At 33.9% G+C, this 24,580-nt stretch overlaps 1 protein-coding gene across 3 annotated transcripts in view; it reads right to left on the reverse strand.

The window, feature by feature from the left end:
• The window catches only part of LOC105499099 (leucine zipper protein 2), a 588,465-nt gene that overhangs the window by 81,725 nt on the left and 482,160 nt on the right, over positions 1-24,580 (reverse strand). For all 3 annotated transcript variants that reach the window (XM_011771566.3, XM_011771569.3, XM_071074956.1), the window contains 2 exons: positions 20,209-20,283; positions 14,689-14,856 (listed from right to left, as the gene is read on the reverse strand). In XM_011771566.3, the coding sequence (XP_011769868.3) occupies positions 14,689-14,856; positions 20,209-20,283 (243 nt within the window). The remainder of the gene's footprint in view (positions 1-14,688; positions 14,857-20,208; positions 20,284-24,580) is intronic.

The following is a 24,580-nucleotide window of genomic DNA, read 5'->3' on the forward strand; positions in this document are numbered from 1 at the left end:
GAAGATAACTTCTAAAACTCTGCTATCCAGCTTCTTGGATGTAAAAAGATATTATCCTTACAGACAGTTACAATAACTAAAAGAAATATAGCACACAAATCCCTAAGCAATGGTTTGTATACTCAAAGTACTTAATATATAGTTATTAAATGTATGATTCAGGAAAAACATATTCAAGTTTAAGGCCATGCTGATGCTTATCAGGGTTGTAAAGAGAATCTTATGATAATAAAATGCATAATCGTGTCCTTTTTAACCTATTTCATAAAGGACCACATTACAGAGTCATATTTTATATAGTTAATTAAATTACTCTTTGCATATAGTCATGGGGATTTTGCATCCATGGATTCTTCTATCATTCGGTAACATGTCTTTTAATAAACTAACAAGAACATTGGCTGTGAGGCCTTTATAAAGTTGTGAGAAAACATGATTTTATCTCTGAACTACAACTTCCTTTGCAGAAACCTAGGAAATAGAGTTTGATTAGGGATATCTAGACATAGACTCCCTTGTTTCCCATTGAATAAAAATGTTACCTTCGAATACTATTCATGTTCTTTCTTCCAGAATCATATTATAAACTTTGCCTATTAAAAGGAGGTTGAAGAAGAAATATTGGCTTTAACACACACTGTGAGATCTTACCTCCCTCATGTATCCTTTCACATGGAGGATAGTTCAGGGGATGTTAAAAAATGAAGCAGATGGCCGGGCGCGGTGGCTCAAGCCTGTAATCCCAGCACTTTGGGAGGCCGAGGCGGGCGGATCACAAGGTAAGGAGATCGAGATCACAGTGAAACCCCGTCTCTACTAAAAATACAAAAAATTAGCCGGGCGCGGTGGCGGGTGCCTGTAGTCCTAGCTACTCAGGAGGCTGAGGCAGGAGAATGGCGTGAACCCAGGAGGCGGAGCTTGCAGTGAGCCGAGATCGCGCCACTGCACTCCCGCCTGGGCAACAGCGTGAGACTCCGTCTCAAAAAAAAAAAAAAAAAAAAAAAAAAAAAAAATGAAGCAGATTTGTATAATTAACTTTGACCCTTAAACCCTTGAAGAATTTGGAGATGTACTCTGTTCTCTTGGTTAGTACTTTCTTGGAGTTAAAATAAATGTTACCTTTTAAAATTGTGATTACTTATTTTTGGAGACAATTGTAATGGAATGAATACTAAAGAAAAATGTTCTAATGTGTTTCACATGTCTTTCCAAGCACAAGTGAGTTGATGTAGGAACCACATCAGAAGACATGAAGTGATGATTAGATGCTTAGATTCCAAAGCCAGATATATCTGACTCCAAGAGTTAAGTTGCCATTCATCTTGTTTTGAGAGCTAGTGTGGATTTTAGCTTCTGTAAGCCTTGGTTTTCTTGCTTATACTGTCAGAGTACTATCAGTGTTATCTCCCAATGTTCTTGATTTTAACTGAGAAAACTTGTGCAAAGCCATTAGCAGTGAGCAAGGCATAAAATAAGTGCTCTATAAATTTTAACAGTGTTATGAGAGTGTAAGAAACACTGCATATTTGTGTTCACTCCATTTGATTAGGAAATTTTTGAGAGTCTAATTAATATTAATTTTGAGAGTGATTTGTTGTACCTGACCCGGAATAAGAAACCTGGGCTCGACTGTGCGCGGTGGCTCACACCAGTAATCCCAGCACTTTGGGAGGCCAAGGCAGGCAGATCACAAGGTCAGGAGACTGAGACCATCCTGGCTAACATGGTGAAACCCTGTCTCTACTAAAAATACAAAAAAAATTAGCCAGGTGCGGTGGTGCACACCTGTTGTCTCAGCTACTTGGGAGGCTGAGGCAGGAGAGATTCCATCTCAAAAAAAAAAAAAAAAAAAAAAGGAAAGAAACCTGCACTCAGTTCTAGTTTCTTATTTAATTAAAATCATTAGAGTAAGACCTGCTGGGTACACTGTGATGATACAAAACATCACATAGCAATTTTCACAAAAAACTATGTAAATGGTATATATTATTATTGTTATTGAGCAATTGGGAAGAGATAAACTATAAAATACAAAGTGTATGTAAGAATATATGGTATTAACATTCTAAAAATATTGCTTGCACTTAAAAAAAAAAAAAAAAAACACAACAGATAATCCAAGAATGTATTTGAAATCTAGTTAATTAGGCTCTTCAAATTCTCCAAGATAACTTTTTTATCCTGAAATCAATCTTACTTATGAGATGAGATGTGTAGTCTTAAATCATGACTAACTGGTTTTTTGAACAAGTTTATAGTTGAATTTCTTTGCATTTGTCCTTCCCTTGGCATATGTCTGGAATAGTCCTCTCACATACCTACTATGTGTTTCAGGCATTCTGCTCAATATTTGGCATATTGAGTTGAATAGTCAGTTTTTTAAAAGTTCAAGTTGTTCAGTCTTTATAACCAATCTGATAAACCATATGCTAGAGTTACATAAAAAATAAATAAATCACTAATTACTTCCGCGAGATACTGGAAAAAGAGAATCCTTCTAAATTCGTATCAGAGCAATTGTAAATAGATTATAATTGATTATTCTATGAGTGACTATATGCTGACAGCCTGTTATGAATGTTACATTAAATTGTCTTCCTATTTATCTATATATAAATCATCTATCTATCCTCCTCTCTTATCGTACGACAATAAAAAACAGTGAGAAACTTAAAATTGTATGCCTATATCTCAGTTCTTAAAAAAAAAAACTGAACAATATCCTGAAAAAGAGAAAAGTTTGCTTTTAGATTATAATAGATGTGGATACATTCTTAGGTTAGGTAGCTACAAAAACTCAGAATATTCTTGTTTTTATAAAGTGGAGATCAAAGAGAACCACATACGTCATAGGAAAGCCTAATACCAGCACCGTAGAAGACTCACACACACTGTTGTGATTTCACAAATTTCTAAATATCAATATGTTCCATATGGTGATGAAAGCAAGGCTACTGCTTCCAATTTTCTCTGAAACATTTAAATCCAACTCATAGTACACTGAGAGTGGATCAATATAATAAAGAATTATCTGGTCTTTCATCAGTTATAGTATAAATGATATTATTCCTTTTTAGAAACTATAAAGATCTTATGTTTCCATATGTTTCCAATTGTTTTTGGAAGTTCTTTTATGAAAATTCAATTTTTTTTTTTTTTAAATGAGATAGAGTTTTGCTCCTGTTACCCAGGCTGGAGTGCAATGGCGCGATCTCGGCTCACTGCAACCTCTCCACCTCCCGGGTTCAAGCGATTCTCCTGCCTCAGCCTTGCGAGTTGCTGGGATTACAGGCAGGCACCACCGTGCCCAGCTAATTTGGCATTTTTAAAAGACAGGGTTTCACCATGTTGGTCAGGCTGGTCTCGAACTCCTGACCTCAGATGATCCACCTCTCTCAGGCTCCCAAAGTGCTGAGATTACAGGCATGAGCCTCCGCGCCTGGCTATGAAAATTATTTGGGTGAAAGTTCAAATTATTTTCTTATTGTCAAACTTTATTTAGATCTTTTTGATGACACTTCCCTAGAGATGATCACATAATCATATAGTATTAAGCCAAATAAGTCCAAAATAATAATATTCAGTTCATCCTCATAAGAGCACTTTGAGAAAAACGGTATTATCCCCACATTACTGGTGAGGAACTGGTTCAAAAATTTCCCCTTTTACACAGCTGATGAGTGGCAGAGTACAGGTTCAAACTCAGGCAGTTTGCCCTTAGAGTCTATGCTCTTAAATGCTGGACATACTACATATCTTCAATCATACTATAAATTTAGCACACATTCATTTTGGTTTCTTAGGCTCACTGTTTTGTATTGCTTGCTCTGTTCCACAAATGAATAATCAAAATTTCTAGTACAATTGTTCAAGGCATCATATGTGTATTGAATAATTAGCAGAAATCAGGATTTGCAACTGGTCTGCTGAAATCCAAATTAGTGCTCCTACAAATAATTCTTGGCACTGGGTATCAGATATTTTGCAACAGATTTTAACACAGTTCTCCAAGACAGTGGTGTTAAAGAGGGAACCCAACATACTCAGGGTGCCCACCTAATGGCACTTGCTAATACCTCACAAGGACCATTGGAAATCAGCATAAGCCAGTACCATATCTCTGTTTTGGTAGATGTGTGGTATTATTTCTGAGGGCTTTGTTCTGTTCCATTAGTCTATATCTCTGTTTTCTCATCTGACAAAGGGCTAATATCCAGAACCTACAAAGAACTCAAACAAATTTACAAGAAAAATAACAAACAACCCCATCAAAAAAGTGGGCAAAGGATATGAACAGACACTTCTCAAAAGAAGACATTTATGCAGCCAACAGACACGTAATAAAATGCTCATCATCACTGGCCATCAGAGAAATGCAAATCAAAACCACCATGAGATACCATCTCATACCAGTTAGAATGGTGATCATTAAAAAGTCAGGAAACAGCAGGTGCTGGAGAGGATGTGGAGAAATAGGAACACTTTTACACTGTTGGTGGGACTGTAAACTACTTCAACCATTGTGGAAGACAGTGTGGTGATTCCTCAAGGATCTGGAACTAGAAATACCATTTGACCCAGCCATCCCATTACTGGGTATATGCCCAAAGGATTATAAACCATGCTGCTATAAAGACACATGCACATGTGTGTTTATTGCAGCACTATTCACAATAGCAAAGATTTGGAATCAACTCAAATGTCCATCATTGACAGACTGGATTAAGAAATGTGGCACATACACACCATGGAATACTATACAGCCATAAAAAAGGATGAGTTCATGTCCTTTGTAGGGACATGGATGCAGCTGGAAACCATCATTCTCAGCAAACTATCGCAAAAACAGAAAATCAAACACTGCATGTTCTCACTCATAGGTGGGAACTGAACAATGAGAACACTTGGACACAGGAAGGGGAACATCACACACCAGGGCCTGTTGTGGGGTAGGAGAAGAGGGAGGGATGGCATTAGGAGATATACCTAATGTAAATAACGAGTTAATGGGTGCAGCACACCAACATGGCACATGTATACATATGTAACAAACCTGCACGTTGTGCACATGTACCCTAGAACATAAAGTATCGTAAAAAAATAAAAATTAAAAAAAATTAAAAAGTAATACATACTAACAGAAAAAAAAAAAACAACGAAATCAGCATAAACCAATAACTGAAAGAAGTATTTTCAGCTTCTCTCTACATCTGCTACAATCCTATAAGGCAGAAAAGATCAGAGCCTACCCCTGTCTTTACGAAGATAGTTTTGGAATATGAGGCACTACTGAACTATATGTGAGTTCAATCCCATAGTTAATTTTGTTTACAAATTTAAATTTCCTTAAACATACATGAATGTATTAACTGTGTTTTGAAATTATTTTTAAGTTTTAATCCATATCATCATTTTGTATATTTTTTTGCTTTTCTTTTGGTAAATTTTGTTTGAAGCAACCCTTCATTTGATTGGATCTCATGTCTCCTAAGCCCATCTCTTGAAGCAGTTGAGGGAATGTATGTTCTCATATTCCTACCCCCTCCTCCTTGGATTGCAGAACAAAGCAGGATGCTCATAGGCACGCTATAGAGGGGATTTAGAAATTGGATTAGGGTGAATGTGACAGAGAGAAATCAAGGTTTGCAAAGACATTTGTGGAGCATGTCAGGTTTCTTCTCCAGAGTCAGGAAAAGCCTAATGTTGACCGATAAACTACAGGTCATGTGGTATCATTTAGACCTTTCCTCCATCTGCATCTAAATCTCTCTGTATCTTCATTCATCTTTACCAACTTGTCTTCATCTCAAAAGTTGATATGTCCCTACTCTTTTTGATGTCCAACTCCTCACCTTATACTTTTTTATTTTCTTTTTTAGACAGAGTCTCGCTCTGTTGCCCAGGCTAGAGTGTAGTGATGCAATCACAGCTCACTGCAACCTCTGCTTCCCAGATTCAAGACATTCTCCTTCCTCAGCCTCCTGAGTAGCTGGGACTACAGGCATGCACCACCACGCCCAGCGAATTTTTGTATTTTTAGTAGAGACGGGGTTTTTCAGGGTGGTCTCGAATTCCTGACCTCAGCTGATTCACACACCTCGGCCTCCCAAAGTGCTGGGATTACAGGTGTGAGCCTCCGCACCCAGCCATCATCTTATACTCTTCATATTTCTTGCTGCTGCTTCTGAAAATTTGCATCCTTATCATATATCTCTATTTTACGCCTTCAATATGGTCAATATATTTTTTTATTCATTACCTTTATTTCTAAAATTATACTCAAATCTCTTTCCATTCTACAAAGAACCTCCCCCACTGCATTTTCCCACTCTTCTCTTCATAGCCAATTTCCTTAAAAACAATTATGCAGTTTTCTGGCTGGGTGTCGTGCCTCACGGCTGTAATCCCAGCACTTGGGGAGGCAGAGGTGGGTGGATCACAGGGTCAGGAGTTTGAGACCAGCCTGGCCAATATGGTGAAACCCCATCTCTACTAAAATAAAATAAAATAAAATAAAATAAAATAAAATAAAATAGCTGGGCATGGTGGCACCTAGTCCCAGGTACCCAGGAGGCTGAGACAGGAGTATCTCTTGAACCCAGGAGACAGAGGTTGCATTGAGCCAAGATCGCTCCACGGCACTTCAGCCTGGGTGACAGCAAGACTCCATCTCAAAAGAAAAAAAAAAATGCAGTTTTCTTATCTCCACTTCCTCACAAATATCTCCAAATTTCATGTCATTTGCATTTCTCTCTCCTTCCCCACTGCCACTCACTGTCTCTCACCAAGAATATACTACTTTCCCCCAAATTGTGTTTGTTTATAGATGCTGTTCACCTAGCCCTTTTCTCTATATACTGCTGGATTTATCTTCTTAAAACTTTAATCTTGTCAGCCTTTCATTGTTTAAAGAATTTTAGTAGATTCTTAGTAGCTTCAATATACAAAAATTTAAAAAGTAGGTATCTGGAGAGAAAAGAAATACTGAAAATTTACAATGACAATATTAAGTTTATTAAATTTCTTATAGACTTTTTTTGCAAGTATAAAAGGAAATACATCTGCTGTAGATGGAGTTTTTCAGGTTCAGAACATTTACATTTGAAGAGACAAAAAGAAGAGTTGAGTAAGAATTTCTAGTGTCAAAACCAAAATGCTGCTTTTACTGATAATTAATGGAAGGGATGTTGGGCTTCTTACCTATGAATACAAGTAGTAAATAAAATACATTTAAAAAAAACTTAATCTTTGTTACAATGGACGTACCATAAAAGTAATTGCTACTTGATGAGTGTCCAGGAGATTCTAACAAAAATATGGGAAATAAAAATAGAACCTGGTGAACATTGTTTTGTGACATAGAAGATAGCAAGTAATGACATTTTCTCTGAATTATAAATATGACTTCCTAGACTTACATAAAATAACATTCCCACCAAGAATGTTTTGTTTAAATTTATTTTAATTTTAGAAGGATTAAATAAATTGTATCCTCAGTTCTCTAACAAATGTCTTTGGAAGACATTCATAGATATATGCATGTAATCAAGTTCCATGACTAGCTTTTTTTAAAAATTAAATATGTATCAGGAATGATGAGTAAATGAAAACTTAGAAGGTTATTTCAGACCATTCCTAGATACAAACCTGTATACCATTACTAAATATAAAACAATAGAGTCCTCATGAGCTCAATTTTTGTATTTACCAGTTTAAATATATTTTTATAATTCATAATATAAGAATACAAATACTTATGTGCACATATAATATACATTTTTATATAGCAACATGTAAAATATTACACATTTCTACTTAAAATTTTAATTGCCATGGAAATGCCACATATATTAGGGAGTAATTAAACCAGGCATTCAAACTTCCAAGGCCTCAAAGAAAATACAAACAAAATTTCTCAAATGTAATGTTATTTTGCAAAAATGTTTTAGACTGACACCTTTACTTTTATCTTCACAATAATTCTGATCAATGAAGATATAAAATATACATTTGTAGCACTGAAAGAATGTCAACAGGTGGTAAATATTGGAGATAACTAAATGGTTAGCTATTGACAGACAGCAGGTGGAAAAAGAGAACTGTTTAAAATTGATCACCTCTGTATTACCTGAGAAATCTCTTCTAGAAGCAGAGAACTAGAGAGATGGGGCAAGCTTACTTCTTAGAGTCCTCTCTCATTTCTAAACTAAGGATCTTACTCATGTTCAAGCTTGGCTGTAAATTAGAATCATCTGAGGTTTTTAAAAAGTCTCCAAAACTAGCCTAAATGCCTGCTAAATTGTATCAGAATTGGGAGTATTGACACCCAGGTGTAAGCATTTTTGAAGCCCATAATCATTTGAAGATGCAGCCTAGGCTCAGAACCTTGGCTTATGATGATTCCAGGTGCATTGTTTTGAGGTTTCTTAAAAACTACTTTGTAACAGATTTTTGGCAGAAAAGAGGAAAAGAAAAATGTACCTTGACCTATCTAAACTTCCAGACACTAAGAAAAATTCAGCTTTCACTTGCATGTCTTTAAGCTCCTAAAGAGAGCTACATCCTGCTGCCCTGGAATGACTTCGGCATTTCCAACAAATTTAAACAAAAACTAATAAATCATCCTTTTCCAATTAAGTAGACCTCACAGTTATGACCTTCAACGATATAAACTGCAACTAAGGCAGTGAGTTGAAAAGAAAAAGAAAAGAAACGGTAATAGCCTGGGATGGGGTGATATATGGGTTTTCGTAGCACAGTTTTATTGCTGTTTGTCTGCATTGCTTATCTGAATTGCTTTCCATTTCTGGTGTCTTTAAACATTCTCCTTTCTTTATGACATGTACTGTTATGATCCCTGACACTAAATGGATTGTAAGGATTCTGCTATACTTTTATGCTAAAAATTGAAGCTACACTTATTTGAATTAATGTATTCTAACACTTGAAAAATAATACAATGTAAACAGTGTAACTTTATTTAAAGTTAAAGTAACATCCTACTAAAAATTTTCTTCAAGTGTTTTCATGTTATCTTGGCTTTAAGAGATCCTAATACTTGTTTCACATATTTATTGACTGCTTTATATATGTCAGGCACCACAACATATGCTAATGTTTTATGTGAATTTTTGTATTTGATCTCCTCGACAACTTTCTCAGGTTGGTGTTGTAATTATCTCCATTTAATAGACCTGAAAGATGAGTCTCAGAAAAGTTAAGTAATCTGATCGAGGCATTAAAATTAAAAAGTAGCAGAAAAGAGATTTTTACTTAGTCTGACTAATGAATCCTACCTCTTAAACATTCCATTATGCAAATATAAACACCAAACATATTACTGTGTATTAATTCATATTTTTTAAACTAAAAGTGGTAGGATTCTTGGTGATATGTTTTCTGTTCTTCCTCCTATATTGATTTTTTTCCAAATTCTATAAAGTATATATTTTATAAAAAATGAATATAATTAAGTATTGTAATAGTTACACAAAATGAGTTTTTTCAGAATGCCATTAATTACACAAGCTTTTTGTTTATTAATTTGCCTTTTCTGAGCACTGCTATGCATCTAGCTCTACCACACAGCAGTAGAAAAAATGTTAGTCACTTTTTTTTTGTATATTATTTATAATTCCAATTAATCCTGTCTTAAATGTTACACAAAGACACACACACACACACACACACACACACACACACACAGGCATGCTATTCACTAGCTCTGTGGGTTAGGAGGATCCCAATTTATAGTGTTTGTCAATTTCTACAGTATAAATACTACGAATTTGAATCTACTAACATGATGTCATTGAACACAAATTGCAAAGAGATATGCAGTAATATACTATTATATAGTATTTCCACTATACAGATCCAAAATATACAATATCCTTAACAGCATAGATTATAGTACTACGTAGTAGCTTTGGTATTTACCACACTGCCATTGGTAGAATTTATTTAATTGTAAGTATATATAACATTTAATAATGACTGTATTAAACAGTTGAATAGTACAAATTCTGTAAATTTAACAGTCAACATTTGCAAGCACGTATGAGCCACCTCCAACAGACCACTGGAGTATTTATCATTCTAAATATACACATGCATGCTCTATTTTTTGCACTAGCAAAATAGGCATAGAAAAATCATGACTCTCAGTTTAAATATACATTAGAGAGTATCTCAGCAAAATAATGGGAATAAATGCACTTTTGTCATAAACATTCCATCTGTTAGCTTACACATAAATCCATACTCATGTTATTTCTTATGCTGAGTATCTTTGCAGCCCTCACCTCTTTTCACTCCATACCGTCTTTTCAGGTAATTTTATTTATTTCCAATATTTAACCCTATTCATTGTGATGATATCTAATCTTATATCTTTATTCAGATGTCTTACCTCACTTCCAGATTTAAATACATAATCATCTACTGGATATGGGCTCTTGGTATTATGACAGAAACTCAAAACACAGCAGGTTAAAAACAAATCAGTTTGGTTTCCCTTTTAAACCCCCCTCTTGCCTTTTACATCACAGTGAATGAATGCAAGGACTATTATTCTTGATTTCCTCCCTTCATGCTTTCCATTTAGTCACTAGGTCATGACAATTTTATGACTCAATAACATTTTGAATCCTATTTCCAGTGTCGGCGACATAAAGTAGGTCACCATCCTCTCCTACATAGATTACAAGATTGTCACATGGTTTGTTTGTTTCTACTTTAGTTGGGGTCATTTCATGCAAAATGCACATTGGATCCCCTGGTTTCTATCTTGGCATTTTATATATTTGAAAGAATATTATTTTCTACATAACAAACATATATTATCATAACAAAGACATAAAAGATACATCATCTCCTGTGTATTTGTATCCAGGTATCTAGAAAACAAAAAAGGAAACGAACAAAAAATAACCTGATCTACTACTAAGAATAAATCCTGCAGTTTTCTTGTTGTCTCTTACAGAAAATTAGGCTACAATCTCCAAAAGTTGAGGGCTGTGTCACTTCAAATGTGCTTGCTGTCTTAGTTACCAGCAGAGTACTGGTACATAGAAGAAAAACAATGTAGTTGAATACGAAGCACTAAACAAACAATAATATATAATTTTCTAAATTCCAAATAAGTAAAATTTCTAAGAAGAATTTATAAGAAAATTTATAAGAAGAAGGGCATATAACAAGTGTCATTTGAAATTTATAAGACAATTTATAAGAAGAAGAAGGGCATACCACAAGTATTTCAAATGAATATTCTAGAAACATCATTCTGGACACTAAATAATGTTAAACAGATCAACGAGCTCAGCACAGTCATCTCTCTGAAGAAGGAAGACATATGCAGACATAACATTCAAGGGATGACCAAGGGCCAAGAGTAGGAAACACTCAGCTGTCAAAGCAAGCACTGAGGAAAGAAAAAATAATTCTAACTGGGAGGGTAAGAAATAATTCACTCCAATTAGAGAGAAACCGGCACCTCGATTTTACAAAGGGCAATGATGAAAGGGTATCTGATGGGCTTGGTTGAAGATTCTCCGCAGAAACTTAAGCTGTAGTTCTAACAGTGAATGTAACAGGTATGCACCACAATAAAAACAATAAATTTAAATGGTGTGGGTACTAAGACATTAATTATTTTTAACCTTTTTCTAATAAACCCTTGCAATTTTGTACTCCTCCCTTCTTGAACCTGTGACTTTTAAAATTCACATTATATATATATGTATATTATATAATTTTATATATAATCAAATATATATTTATATGTATTATATTTACAATACATAATATAGTATGTATATAATATATACTATAAATATATATTTGATATATAACATACTTTACATATATGTTATATAAAATTATATAGTATATGTAATATATTATATAAAACATATTTTATATTATATATTTTGTATATAATATATAATATATTATATAAATATATAATTATATATTAATTAAATATATTATCTATATTATATTATGTATAATATAATAATATATTAGATATAATATAAAATATATCATACATATCAAATATATATCATAATATATTATATAAAATTATATATAAAATATTTGCATATATATGTACATATATAAATATATAGACACAAACACACACATATAAATATTGACTCATTCATGCTCAGGAATAAAAAATTTGGCTGCATTACCCAATCTCCTAGAAGAAAAAACGAATAACATATTTTGGTCACTATGTTGTCTTTCTATACGTGAGCTGAAAATTGCTTAAAACTGCATACTGGGAAATGTAAGGATTTATATTAGGAAAAAATAAGACCTCTCTAAGTAAAAATCAAATGAAATTAGATGAAGATGGCCAGATATTATGGAAAATTAGAAGAATTATTATTCTGAGTACTCACATCACAATAACACTGAGTTTGGCATTAAGGAAACTGAGGCACCAAGAGGTCCTGTGATAGGATTGTCTTACAACTCTCACCAGGCACTGCATATCACTGTGGCTATTTTTAGCCAATTCTGAAGAACTTGAAACCAGTCAAATATCCTCATTTACGAGTCGTCTTTTTGGATATAGAGAATAATTATTCCATGGCTGAAATGTTTGTTTTATTATACACACCTGTATCACATTATATTATTCAAGATTTTAAAAATATTATTTGTGAGGGTACTGCTTAGGGATTAAGTCCCAAGCATACAAAAATTACAATTTTACCACTATTAAAAAGATAAATAATATGAGCAAAACTTAAACAGCATCCAAACTTTTAATGGACATCTTTGTAAAACAGAACATTCTATAGTACATTAAATTAGACTTACTAAATTCTATCTTAAACAATTGACTTTCTTGTTATTTTTTAAAAATAGGCAATCACCAAACTATGGTCTTCTAAATGATTTTCTATCTTTTTTTCTGTGATAAGCCAAGATAAATAATAAAAATTTATTATTTATTTCAAAGACAAGGCATACATTTATTCATAGAAAACCAGTTATAGCAACAACTGGTAATTTCCTCCACACATTCAGGGTCAAAAACAGTCTAGTTTTAATAATGACTTTAAACAGATATATTTTGAGTTGGAAACAAATATAATGTGCCCATAGAATTACAAAGCTGTTTTGTCCAAAGTCATGAGTCTTAATGAGACTGAACCTTTCCTCATCCTTTGGAGGTTTAACACTAAGTGGACTAAGGGTGTGGTTTCCTGACAGATGGGTAAGGCTGTCTGCAGCTGTGCATTTCACCAATGACCAGTTTCAAAGAACTTACCCGGAATGTTTCATGACGAACATTTAAAAACTACATTATCATGTACTTATTTTGCCTGAGTTTTGTTAGGTAAACAAACACTTTGAATCTCTACTTTTCAGTGAAAAGGCAGAACAAAACTAATGAGAAAAATATTGGCTTTGAAATTCTTAGAGGTCCTTCAGTACATATAAAAACACAGACAATACTATAATAAAGTTAAATTATGTTGTTTTGAATAATTTTTAAAAGAGAAACATTAATATTACATAAGGATCTCACACAGATTAAATCTTTGTAGTTCATAAGTTGACTAGTTACAGATAAAAACAGTACGTCAGAAGATTTATTTCATTCTACTTATTTCTGACTCTCCATCCTGAAAGTAGCATTTCCCTAATCGACCCACTTTAATTCAAAAATAGGAAATCTCAGAAATAAGCAGTAAGAAAGTCAGATGTAACACATCATTAGGTATTTGCATTAGTGGTTCTTAAGTTTTTCTGCGCTCAACCCTTGAGATTTGCGTTTAGAAGTCAGGCTGGTATCCATAGCACTCATTTAAATAACAAGTGATGCTCAGACAAGTGATCAGAGAACTAGATCTTTCCAACATAGTGCCCAAAACAAAACTCCTTTCTCCAAAGATGATTTCTGGCTGTCAGGATTTATTTCAGTGTAGGACCTACAAATTTAAGTTTTTGAAGATTGAAACAAAAGCACCATTAAATAGTCTTTGTTTTGTCTAAACTAGGTTGGTGGAGGGAATTTGGAGGAAGATTTGTTCAAATGAGTTGAATTTGGAGGAAGATTTGTTCAAATTTGTTAAATGCACCTTAAAGTCCCCTGGGACTTTGAAAAATTACTGATAACTGGAGTCTAAACCCCCCCCCCCAAAAAAATCTAATTTAATAGGTCTGAGGAAAAAAATCCCAGGAGTCAGGCTTTTTAAATGTAAATACACCTAAGCACACTTCAAAAAAATATTTACACTAAGATTCTAATGTGCAGCCAGTGTTGAGAGTTGTGAACTTAAGAAAAAAATAAATACTTTTCTGAAGATACTTATACCCCAGAAGAAAATATTCTCCATATCAAACCTGTTATGTTTATTGCAATGTAATACAAGATATTTTCTTTTAACTTACTCCAACATTATTAGTTTTTGTTTTGTATTAAACAGTTAGATGATTCTGCCTAAGAAACAGCTAGGTTCTCTATGAAAGAAAAGTTCCCTTCCAACAGTCTTCTAGTGACTGGAAATTTTACAAGCTGGGTTACTACCTTCCATTTTCCTCCTAATCTTTCAATAGATTTGTTATCATACTTGAATCCACTCTGGTGATTATATACACTGGACTTAAAAGACAACACATTACTTGCTGTTACTTTACAAAGCACAAATAAAAGGTAGGTACCTTGCTTTTGGCCCCTGCATCTGGAAGCTTAGAGGCAATATTCCTGGGTGGGAGTAACATCTGAGTGGGATTTGACGCAATTAAACTTAAAGGGGGAGGAGGCTGATCACGGAAAACGGATGTCAAGCAGAGCTGCACAGTCTCTTTCATTGCTTTCATCTGTGACTCCTACAAAAAATAGGCATTAACATATTTACATTTAGCTATGCTCATCGATTATCTGTTTGCGTTCTCCCTTTCCTCTTAGCCTAGACTCCCCACAAAAATATATATCGGTTTTCAAATGTAATTGCCTAATATATAAATTTCATTATGACATACTTTTATATCCACACTCGGTCTGTTTCTAGGAGCTAATGCATTTCATGACGTATTTTGAACACCAAAATACAAAGATGTATCTTACTACTTTCTCTTGAACTAACATGATTTCCATCACGATAGTTTGCAGGAAAGGAAATATACTCTAGGTTACTCTGATGTAGAAAATATCATTTTTTGAAAGTTACCATCTTTATTTAACTTTTATTTTAGGTTTGGGGGCACATATGAAGGTTCGTTAAATAGGTAAATGTGTGTCATGAGGGTTTGTTATACAGATTATTTCATCTCCCAGGTCTTCAGCCCAGTACCCAGCAGTTATCCTTTCTACTCCTCTCTACTCTTCTCCTTTCTCCCATCCTCCACCCTCAAGTAGACCCCAGTATCTGTTGTTTTCTTCTTTGTGTTCCTAAGTTTTCATCATTTAGCTCCCTTGTGGGAGTGGTGGGTATTTAGTTTTCTGTACTTGCATTAGCTTTCTAAGGATAATAGCCTCTAGCTCCATCCATGTTCCTGCAAAAGATATGATCTCATTCTTTTTTATGACTGGATACTATTCCATAGTGTACATGTATCACACATTATTTATCCAATCTGTCATTGAAGTGTATTTAGGTTGATTCTATACCTTTGTTATTGTGAATATTGCTGCAATGAACACTCATATGCATGTGTCTTTATGGAAGAAAAATGTTTATTACTCTTGGTGTGTACCCAGTAATGGGACAGCTGGGTCAAATTATTGTTCTGCTTTTAGTTCTTTGAGGAATTGCTATACTGCTTTCCACGATGGATGAACTAATTTACACTCCCACTAACTACATAAGTCTTCCCTTTTCTCTGCAACCTCACAACCATCTGTTATTTTTTAACGTTTTAATAACAGTCATTTTGACTAGTGTGAGATGGTATCTCATTGTGATTTTGATTTGCATTTTTCTAATAATTAGTGATATTGAGCTTTTTTCATATGCTTGTTGGCCACATGTATGTCTTCTTTTGAAAAGTGTCTATTCATGTCCTTCACCTACTTTTTAATGAGGTTGTTTTTCTCTTATAAATTTAAGTTCCTTATATATGCTAGATATTAGACCTTTGTCAGATGCATAATTTGCAAATATTTCTACCTATTCTATAGGTTGTCTGTTTATTCTGTTGATGAAACTTGCCATCTTTCTTTCTGCATCTACTTTCTATATTTAGAATCATTGCCATAGCAATGTAGATTCTTACGTTTCTCAGATTAGCCTATACCTCTACTTGATTTCCCCACATAATGGAAAAAACAAATTTGTCTCTGATAAAACTCTCAATTCCTATGGGCCTTGTTAGATAATAGTGTCAGGGGCGTTTGAACCAGAGCAACTCCATTTTGAATAGGGGCTGGGCTTAGACCTACTGGGCTGCATTCCCGGATTAGGCATTAAAAGTCACAGGGTGAGACAGGAGGTCAACACAAGATACAGGTCATAAAGACCTTGCTGATAAAACAGATTACAGTCAAGAATCCAGCCAAAACCCCCCAAACCAAGAAGGCAATGAGGGTGACCGCTGCTCATCCTCACTGCTCATTATATACTAATTATAATGCATTAGCATGCTAAAAGACACCCCCACCTGAACCATGACATTTTACAAATGCCATGACAAGGTCACAAAGTTACCCTATATGGCCTAAAAATCGAAGAAACCCTCAGGTCCGAATTGCCCACCACTTACCTAATGCCTATTAAGTTCCTTTAACTTAACAGAGCCTATTACTCATACTCAGGTTTGGCTTGACTCAGTTCCATGAGCAAAACCCAGAGGATGATTTTATACCACGATGGCATTACATTTTTATTTATACTGTTAGGTGTCATTTGTTTTAAACTGCAGGCTACTGTTCACTTTGAAGTTTGCTAAAACAAGCTGTCACCTAATGAAATCTGATATAAACCATGTACAGCCAGTCTTGTTTTTGCTCTGTCTTTCCACTCCCTGCAGCACACCACTTTTCCCACTTGTTTCAAAATGTGATAGTAAAATGCAAGTTCCTTAACTAAAATGCCCTGTTTATCACAATATCCTTTGTATATAGACCCTCAAGCATCCCAAACTCATTTCCATATTACAGCCTTTACAAATGCTGCTTCCTCTGCTTGCAGAACCCTTCTTCCAAATACCCATATAGAAACTACCACTTAAACTATATGTATCAGCTCACACACTATTTTCATGGAAACAGCCCCTGTCACCCTTTCCAGGAATGCGTCTTTCTTAAAATTGTTATTACATTTTCTAATTTTATATCTCATTGAATCCTTACCATCATTTCAAATTATCTTGTTGTTTATATGTTTAATGTTCACTTTTAACAAACTTTTTTGAAGGCTTATATCCTTTTTGTGGCATCATCAGTTTCTAACACAACACATGTTTTTATATAAAAAATTAAACAAACCCTCCAGAGAATATAGGTTAGTGCTCTGTTACAAGAGAAAATAATGAACTATTTCTCATTTTATCTTGTATATTAGAAAATAAACTTATTTCATATATTAAAAAATACTACCACTTACACTGTATAATATGAAAAGTTTATAAGAAATCATTTCTCATATGTGATCCTAAGATGGTGGAAGATTTAAGAGACAGTTGTTTTTTTTTTTTTTTTTTTTTGGAGGGGGGTGTGTGTTAGTACTTTTCTCAGAAGAAAATGCATTTTGTCTGGGGACAAGAAGATATACATTGCAAAGACAACTGTGCCCCTAATATCTAATCTCTGCCCAAATGAAACTTTACAAGATATTTTTCATGTCACCTTAATTCTTTTGCATACAGACACCAAAGTCCTCAACTGCAGGCTTTGGAAAGACCATGAGAGGCTGTGAGGCCAAACGTTTTCTCCCTAACTTTATTTCTGCCATGAAATCAGCTCAGAGAGCCTGGGAAAGTCATTCAATATTTTGGGACCTCTGCTCCAGTGATATTCAGGTCCCGTGTATGTAGGATGAGTAGAACGCTTATTCATTTAGGTCAGGTCTTTATTTTTAATTAAGAAGTATTTGTTATATTCCTGTGATGTGCCAGACACTGTGTGGTGGCAAAAAGATTTCTCATTCTGTTATTACTCAGTCATTGGAGTCTATGCAGGTCACCTATTTTACCTATGTCATCTGTAATATGGATGTAATAATGTATGCTTTCCTGGGTGAAATTTTGTATGGGACAGAAACTATACAAATACTTTTAATGTAAAAGTTTGAGAGATTTTCTTAGCATAAGGCTTCTTTTATATTCCAGTAGCTGAGGCCAACCATATATAATTCATAAGATATTGCCAAATAAATAATTGATTGGAAACTCAAGGTTGATTCTTAGCTCTTGATAATATTATTGTTTATACTGAGATACTAAACTGAGACTTCTTTCATTAAATATGTCATACGAATCAAGTTGAAGTGTTAAGAGTTTTTCATAATATGTATGAAGTAGTTAAGATTATTTGAATTCCAGATATTATGTTCTTGGGAACTAGATACTCTAAGAGTATTTTAAAAACCTCATATAAAGATGATGGAGAGAGGTGAAAATCCATTTCATTAAACTGTAGTTTTTATCCCTTTTGAAGTCAGCTAGCATTTCTATCTGACTTTATGGCTACAGTTTATGAGCCTCATATGTATCTTACATGTGATTTGTCAAAATCAGCCTCCAGTAATATAAAAGGCATTTACATTTACCAAAAGGTGTGACAAGATCTCAAGGTTAAAGAGGGAATTTTTATCACAGAGAAGTCATCTGTGATCTCACTCAGTAACAATAATAACTTCTAAGTTCACTTACTGAATGTTTTCCAGGCATTGTACCTAGTACTGTAATTTTTGACTATGTGTAATTTTCTCATCACCATTATAAATACAGTTTATTGTTATTCCCAGTGAGACATGAAGATTTTTGAGGAATTTGAACATGACCATTCAGTCAAAGAGTCATGATTTGAACACAAGTAAACTATCTCTGGAGACCATTATTTAACCACTGCAACATGAGGCTCTCATCCTGAAATTTAGGGACATAATGACAGGGGTTAGGAGGTGGAATTGGGAGGAGAAGAGCATCGAATGGGTAAGAATATGTACAACTAAAGATGGAGGAACAACTCTACAATAACCCCGAGCTCTGTGACTCAGGCCAAATTCTAGTTGCAAAATAAAGTGTTTTGTGACTATACCATGCCCTATGACCCACAGGTACTTACAGAATACATATGTATTCTCTGTGCTTCTGTTGCCTCATGTCCTAGCATACAATTATTTCCTAATTGTTAGTGCTAAACAAAATTGTGAGAGATATGGGACCCAAGACCTTGTCTCATATATTTTCTATTTTCCATTGTACCTAGCATAGGATGGCCACAACAAAAAAGGCACTTCAAAACTACTTAGTCATTGATTGACTAAAAGGATTATGTGAAGTCAAATGGGAAAACATCTAATATCATGAAGACTATTCCAAGAGTCAGAGAGGGTAACAACTCAGAGAAGACCAGCCTGCTTCAGAATCATGGGAATCTAATGATCTTCTAGGATTTAAACCATATTGCAGCGATTGTGCATCCATTTATGTATATTTGTTAATATTATGTTTTAATTACTATTTCCAAATTTGAGTATAGAAAATATATAAAAATAGGTGCATTAATTATCCTACAGTAAACAGTTAAATTACTTCCATTTATTATTAATATAAACATTGCTGTACTCAGTGTTATTGTTCATGTTTCCAAGCAAATATAGATAAATACAAATGATAAGATATACACATTCAAAAACTGGTTATAACAATTTGATGCCAATAATTAGTTCCTTTTGCTTCATAACTCATCACCCAGAGTTAATATATAGTGCCTTAGTTGATGTTTTAAAGCATGTTTATTCATGGTATTATGGAATAAACATACTAGTGAGGTGAAAAATGGAGCCACGAACTCACAAAGACTGAACCATCAGTCAATTTACTGTAGCAGCAAAACAAATAAATAATTGGATTCCAAAGAAGATATCAAACCTTCCTGAATTCTGTAACTATCTTATATACACAGCATCTGGAATCACATTAATAAATCAAGAAAAGCAATGGACATACTTTAACTTTTTTTTTTTTTTTTTTTTTTGCTAAAACTAAAGTTTTAATGGTTCATGAATGTAGACTTACCCTGTCAAGAGCTGCTTTCTCCAGTTCATTTTTGGCTACAGCTAATTTTTGTTCCAGATCAGTAAGCTGCTGCGCCTGTAAAATAAGAGATAAACCTTCTAGATAAATTCTGCAATTTCCCTATGTATTTTAGGCATCTGTCATATATCACCAAAAAATTGTAAAAAGAGAGAAGAGAGAAAAAAAAACAGTGTCCTATAAGATTCATTTAGAATTCAGGTTAAAAATACTATATATCATGATAATTTGATGTGAAGAATATGCAGAAAATAGTAGTTCTGGATGAATATGCACTAAATGCTTCACTAGACCAAAACATCTAGTTTCAAGGACCCAATTCAAGTCTCTAGGAATACTTGTGATTTAAATCCATCACTTATATTTCTAGTTAGTATAGACTGAATTTTATCCCCCCAAAATGTATATGTTGAAGCCTCAACCCCTTATTCTCACTGTATTTGGAGACAGAGCACTCTGGGGTTAATTTAAATTAAATGAAGTCACAAGAGTGAGGCCCTAGTTCCATAGGACACATGTTAATGTAAACAGAGGGAAAAAACAACAGAGATACTTCTTTGTGCTCACAGGTATGGGCCAAGTGAAGACACACAGAGAAGGCACAGTCTACAAGCCAGGAAGAGCCTTCGTCAGAAATTAAACATATGGACACCTCGCTCTGGGACTTCTAGCATGCAGAACTGTGAGATAATAGATTTTTATTGTTTAAGACACTTAGTCAATGGTATTTTATTATGGCAGCCCAAGTAGACAAATGTGCTAGTATGTACTCTAGTTTTATTATTATTTTTTGTTTTTTAATCCCATACACTACTCTATCCTACCATATCTCTATACCATTACAAGTGTCATTATTGTGCTATTAGAAGAGAAAAGCAGTACCCTCAGATTTGAAAGTTATATATTCAAATCTTGCCTCTACCATTTCCCAGCTATGTGATCTTTGGCAAAGCCCTTGACTTTTCTAAACTGGAAATGGCAATACTTATTCTACACCACACTAGCCAGGCTCAAATTAGGAATATGAAGAATTGGAAGTTCCATTATCTGCATACATATAGCATTTGCACCGCCTTGCTTTATTCCATTATTGTTCCATTTACCCATTCATCCTTTGATTAATCTCTGCGTTCTCCACTATTTCAGGCTTGGTGCTGGGCCATGAGAATTGCTGAGATTAGTTAAAACAACAACCACAACCACAACAACAACAGCCATAACAAATATTTTCTCTAAATAACCTACAAACTTATATTTTTAAATTGTTTACATCTTACAGTTGATTGTGGTATCTGTTGAGAGCAAGAAAAATAAAATGCATTTAATTTTCTATATGAAAGCTGCCATTTTATTAGGTATCAAAATTCATTCAATAATTGTGTAATTCAGCAAATATTACATATGTTTTAATATAAATCAAAAACTATTCTCTGAACTAATTGTAGAATGAAGAAAAAGAAACCCTTGTCTTTAAAAAGACACAGAATATACATATATAAAATCAGATAGTGACAGTTTCTACAAAGAAAATGAAGCTAAAAAAAGGAATAGAGTGAGAGGTTACATTAATCAACATATTAATATTGTAAATAGTTACAATAAACCCAGCTTACAGTCAAACTGCTGGCAGATCCCTAGAATAATACTTCAGTCCAGCCAAGATCACTGGCCCCAGGAAACTCACATATGAACATTTTACCTATTTATTCGTTGATTTAAAAATAATATGTTTTACCATAACAATGCACTACATTATTTTCTCCTTCTCAATCTTTCTTGATATACTGGCCTTATTTTACCTCAAAAGTGCTAAGTTTATCTATATTGCAAGGTCTTAAAAATTCCTAGCATGATTTTCTTCTTCTCATCATTTAGATATCTGCTAAAATTTATTTAATCGTAACAGTATTCCTGATAACTCAAATCTATACGGGTTAATTAGCTACTATTGTGAAACAGAAACCCAAACTCAGACGCTCAAAGAAATAAGAATTTATAAATTTTATATTTAAATCACATGTATTTCATTGTATTGGTAGAAACATTATCTGTCATAAACACATAGAACTACTTATGTAAAATTCCCTTTTTTAATGTGTGTAAGAAAATGCTAGTTCCAGCATCATGACAGAATCAAATTCACATATAACAATATTAATCTTAAAGGTAAATGGACTAAATGCCCCAATTAAAAGAAACAGAATGCCAAGGTTGATAGAGTCAAGACCCGTCTGTATGCTATCTTCAAGAGATCCATCTCATGTGCAAAGACACACATAGGTTCAAAATAAAAGGATGGAGGAAAATTTACCAAGCAAATGAAAAACACAAAAAAGCAGAGGTCACAATCCTAGTTTCTGACAAAATAGACATTAAATCAACAAAGATCAAAAAAGACAAAGGGCGGCATTACATAATGGTAAAGGGTTCAATTCAACAAGAAGAGCTAACTATTCTAAATATATATGCACCCAATACAGGAGGTCCCAGATTCTTAAAGTAAGTCCTTAGAGACCTACAAAGAGACTTATACTCCCACACGATAATAGTGAGAGATGTTAAGACCCCATGGACAATATTAGCCAAACAAAGATAATTAGGAACTTAACTCAACTCTGGATCAAGCAGACCTGATAGATATCTACAGAACTCTCCATCAAAAAACAACGTAAGATACATTCTTCTCATTGCTGCATGGCTTTCACTCTAAAATTGATCACATAATTGGAAGTAAAACACTCCTCGGTAAATGCAAAGGAACTAAAATCATAACAAACAGTCTCCCAAATTGAAGACTAAGAAATTCATTCAAAACCACAAAAGTACATGGAAATTGAACAACCTGCTGCTGAATGACTTCTGGCTGAATAATAAAATTAAGACAAAAATGAAGAAGTTATTTAAAACTAATGAGAACAAAGAGACAACATACCAAAATCTCTGGGATGCAGCTAAAACAGTGTTAAGAAGGAAATTTATAGCACCAAAAACCCACATCAAAAAACTAGAAGAATCTCAAATTAACAACCTAACAACACAACTTAAAGAACTAGAGAATCAAGAGCAAACCCCAAATCTAGCAAAAGGCAAGAAATAACCATATCAGAGCTGAACACAAAATAACCTACAAAAAATCAATGAACACAGGAGCTGTTTTTCTGAAAAAAACTAATAAATATACAGAATGCTAGCTAGACTAATAAAGAAGAAAAGAGAGAAGACACAAATAGACACAATCAGAAATGATCATGGAGATATCGCCATTGACCATCACAGGAATACAAAAAAAAAAAAAAATCAGAGAATACTATAAACACTTCTATACACATAAACTAGAAAATATAGAAGAAATGAGTAAGTTCTTGGAAACAAACAGCCTCCCAAGACTGAACCAGGAAGAAACTGAATCCATAAATAGTCCAATAATGTGTTCTAAAATTGAAGCAGTAATAAATAGCCTACCAACCAGAAAAGCCCAGGATCAGACAGACTTACAGCTGAAATATACCAGAGGTACAAAGAAGAGCTGGGACCATTTTTACTAAAACTATTACAAACAGTTGAAAAGTAAGGACTCCTCCCCAATGCATTTTATGAGGTCAGCATCATTCTGACACCAAAACCTGGCAGACATACAACAACAACAAAAAGAAAACTTTAGGCAAATATCCTTGATGAACATCAATGCAAAAACCCTCAATAAAATGCTGGCAGACCGAATCCAGAAGCATATCAAAAAGTTTATCCACCACAATCAAGTTGGATTTACACCCAGAATGCAAGTCTGGTTCAACATACGCAAATCAATAAATGTTATTCATCACATAAACAGAACTAAAGAAAAAAATCCACATGATTATCTCAATAGGCACAGAAAAGGCCTTTGATATAATTCAGCATCCCTTCATGTTCAACACTCTCATTAAACTAGGTATTGAGGGAACATACTTAAAAATAATAAGGACAATGCTGTTGTCTTTCGCTTTAGAGAGACAGCAGAACAAAGATGGTAGGAGATGAACTTTGGAGCTCACACTGAAACTGGAGTACTAGTTTTTACCCCTTACTAATTTTCAACACTTAAATATTTAATATTCCCATGTTTCAGTTTCCTCTTCTTTAAAGATGAATAATAGTACTTAACATATAGGCTTATTGGGGGAATTAAATTAGTCAATATCTTTAAAATATTTATAGTAGTACCAGGTCAATAGTAATACATGACTATATGATAATATAGTCTATATTACCTGCCATAAATTCATCATAAAGGTAATAAAAATAACAATTCAGGAAACTTGTATCAGGGCAGAAAGAAGAAATTCCAAGAAAAATAGCAAATTTGCATTTGAAA

This window comes from Macaca nemestrina, chromosome 12, assembly GCF_043159975.1.
Source record: "Macaca nemestrina isolate mMacNem1 chromosome 12, mMacNem.hap1, whole genome shotgun sequence".
Lineage (NCBI taxonomy): Eukaryota > Metazoa > Chordata > Mammalia > Primates > Cercopithecidae > Macaca > Macaca nemestrina.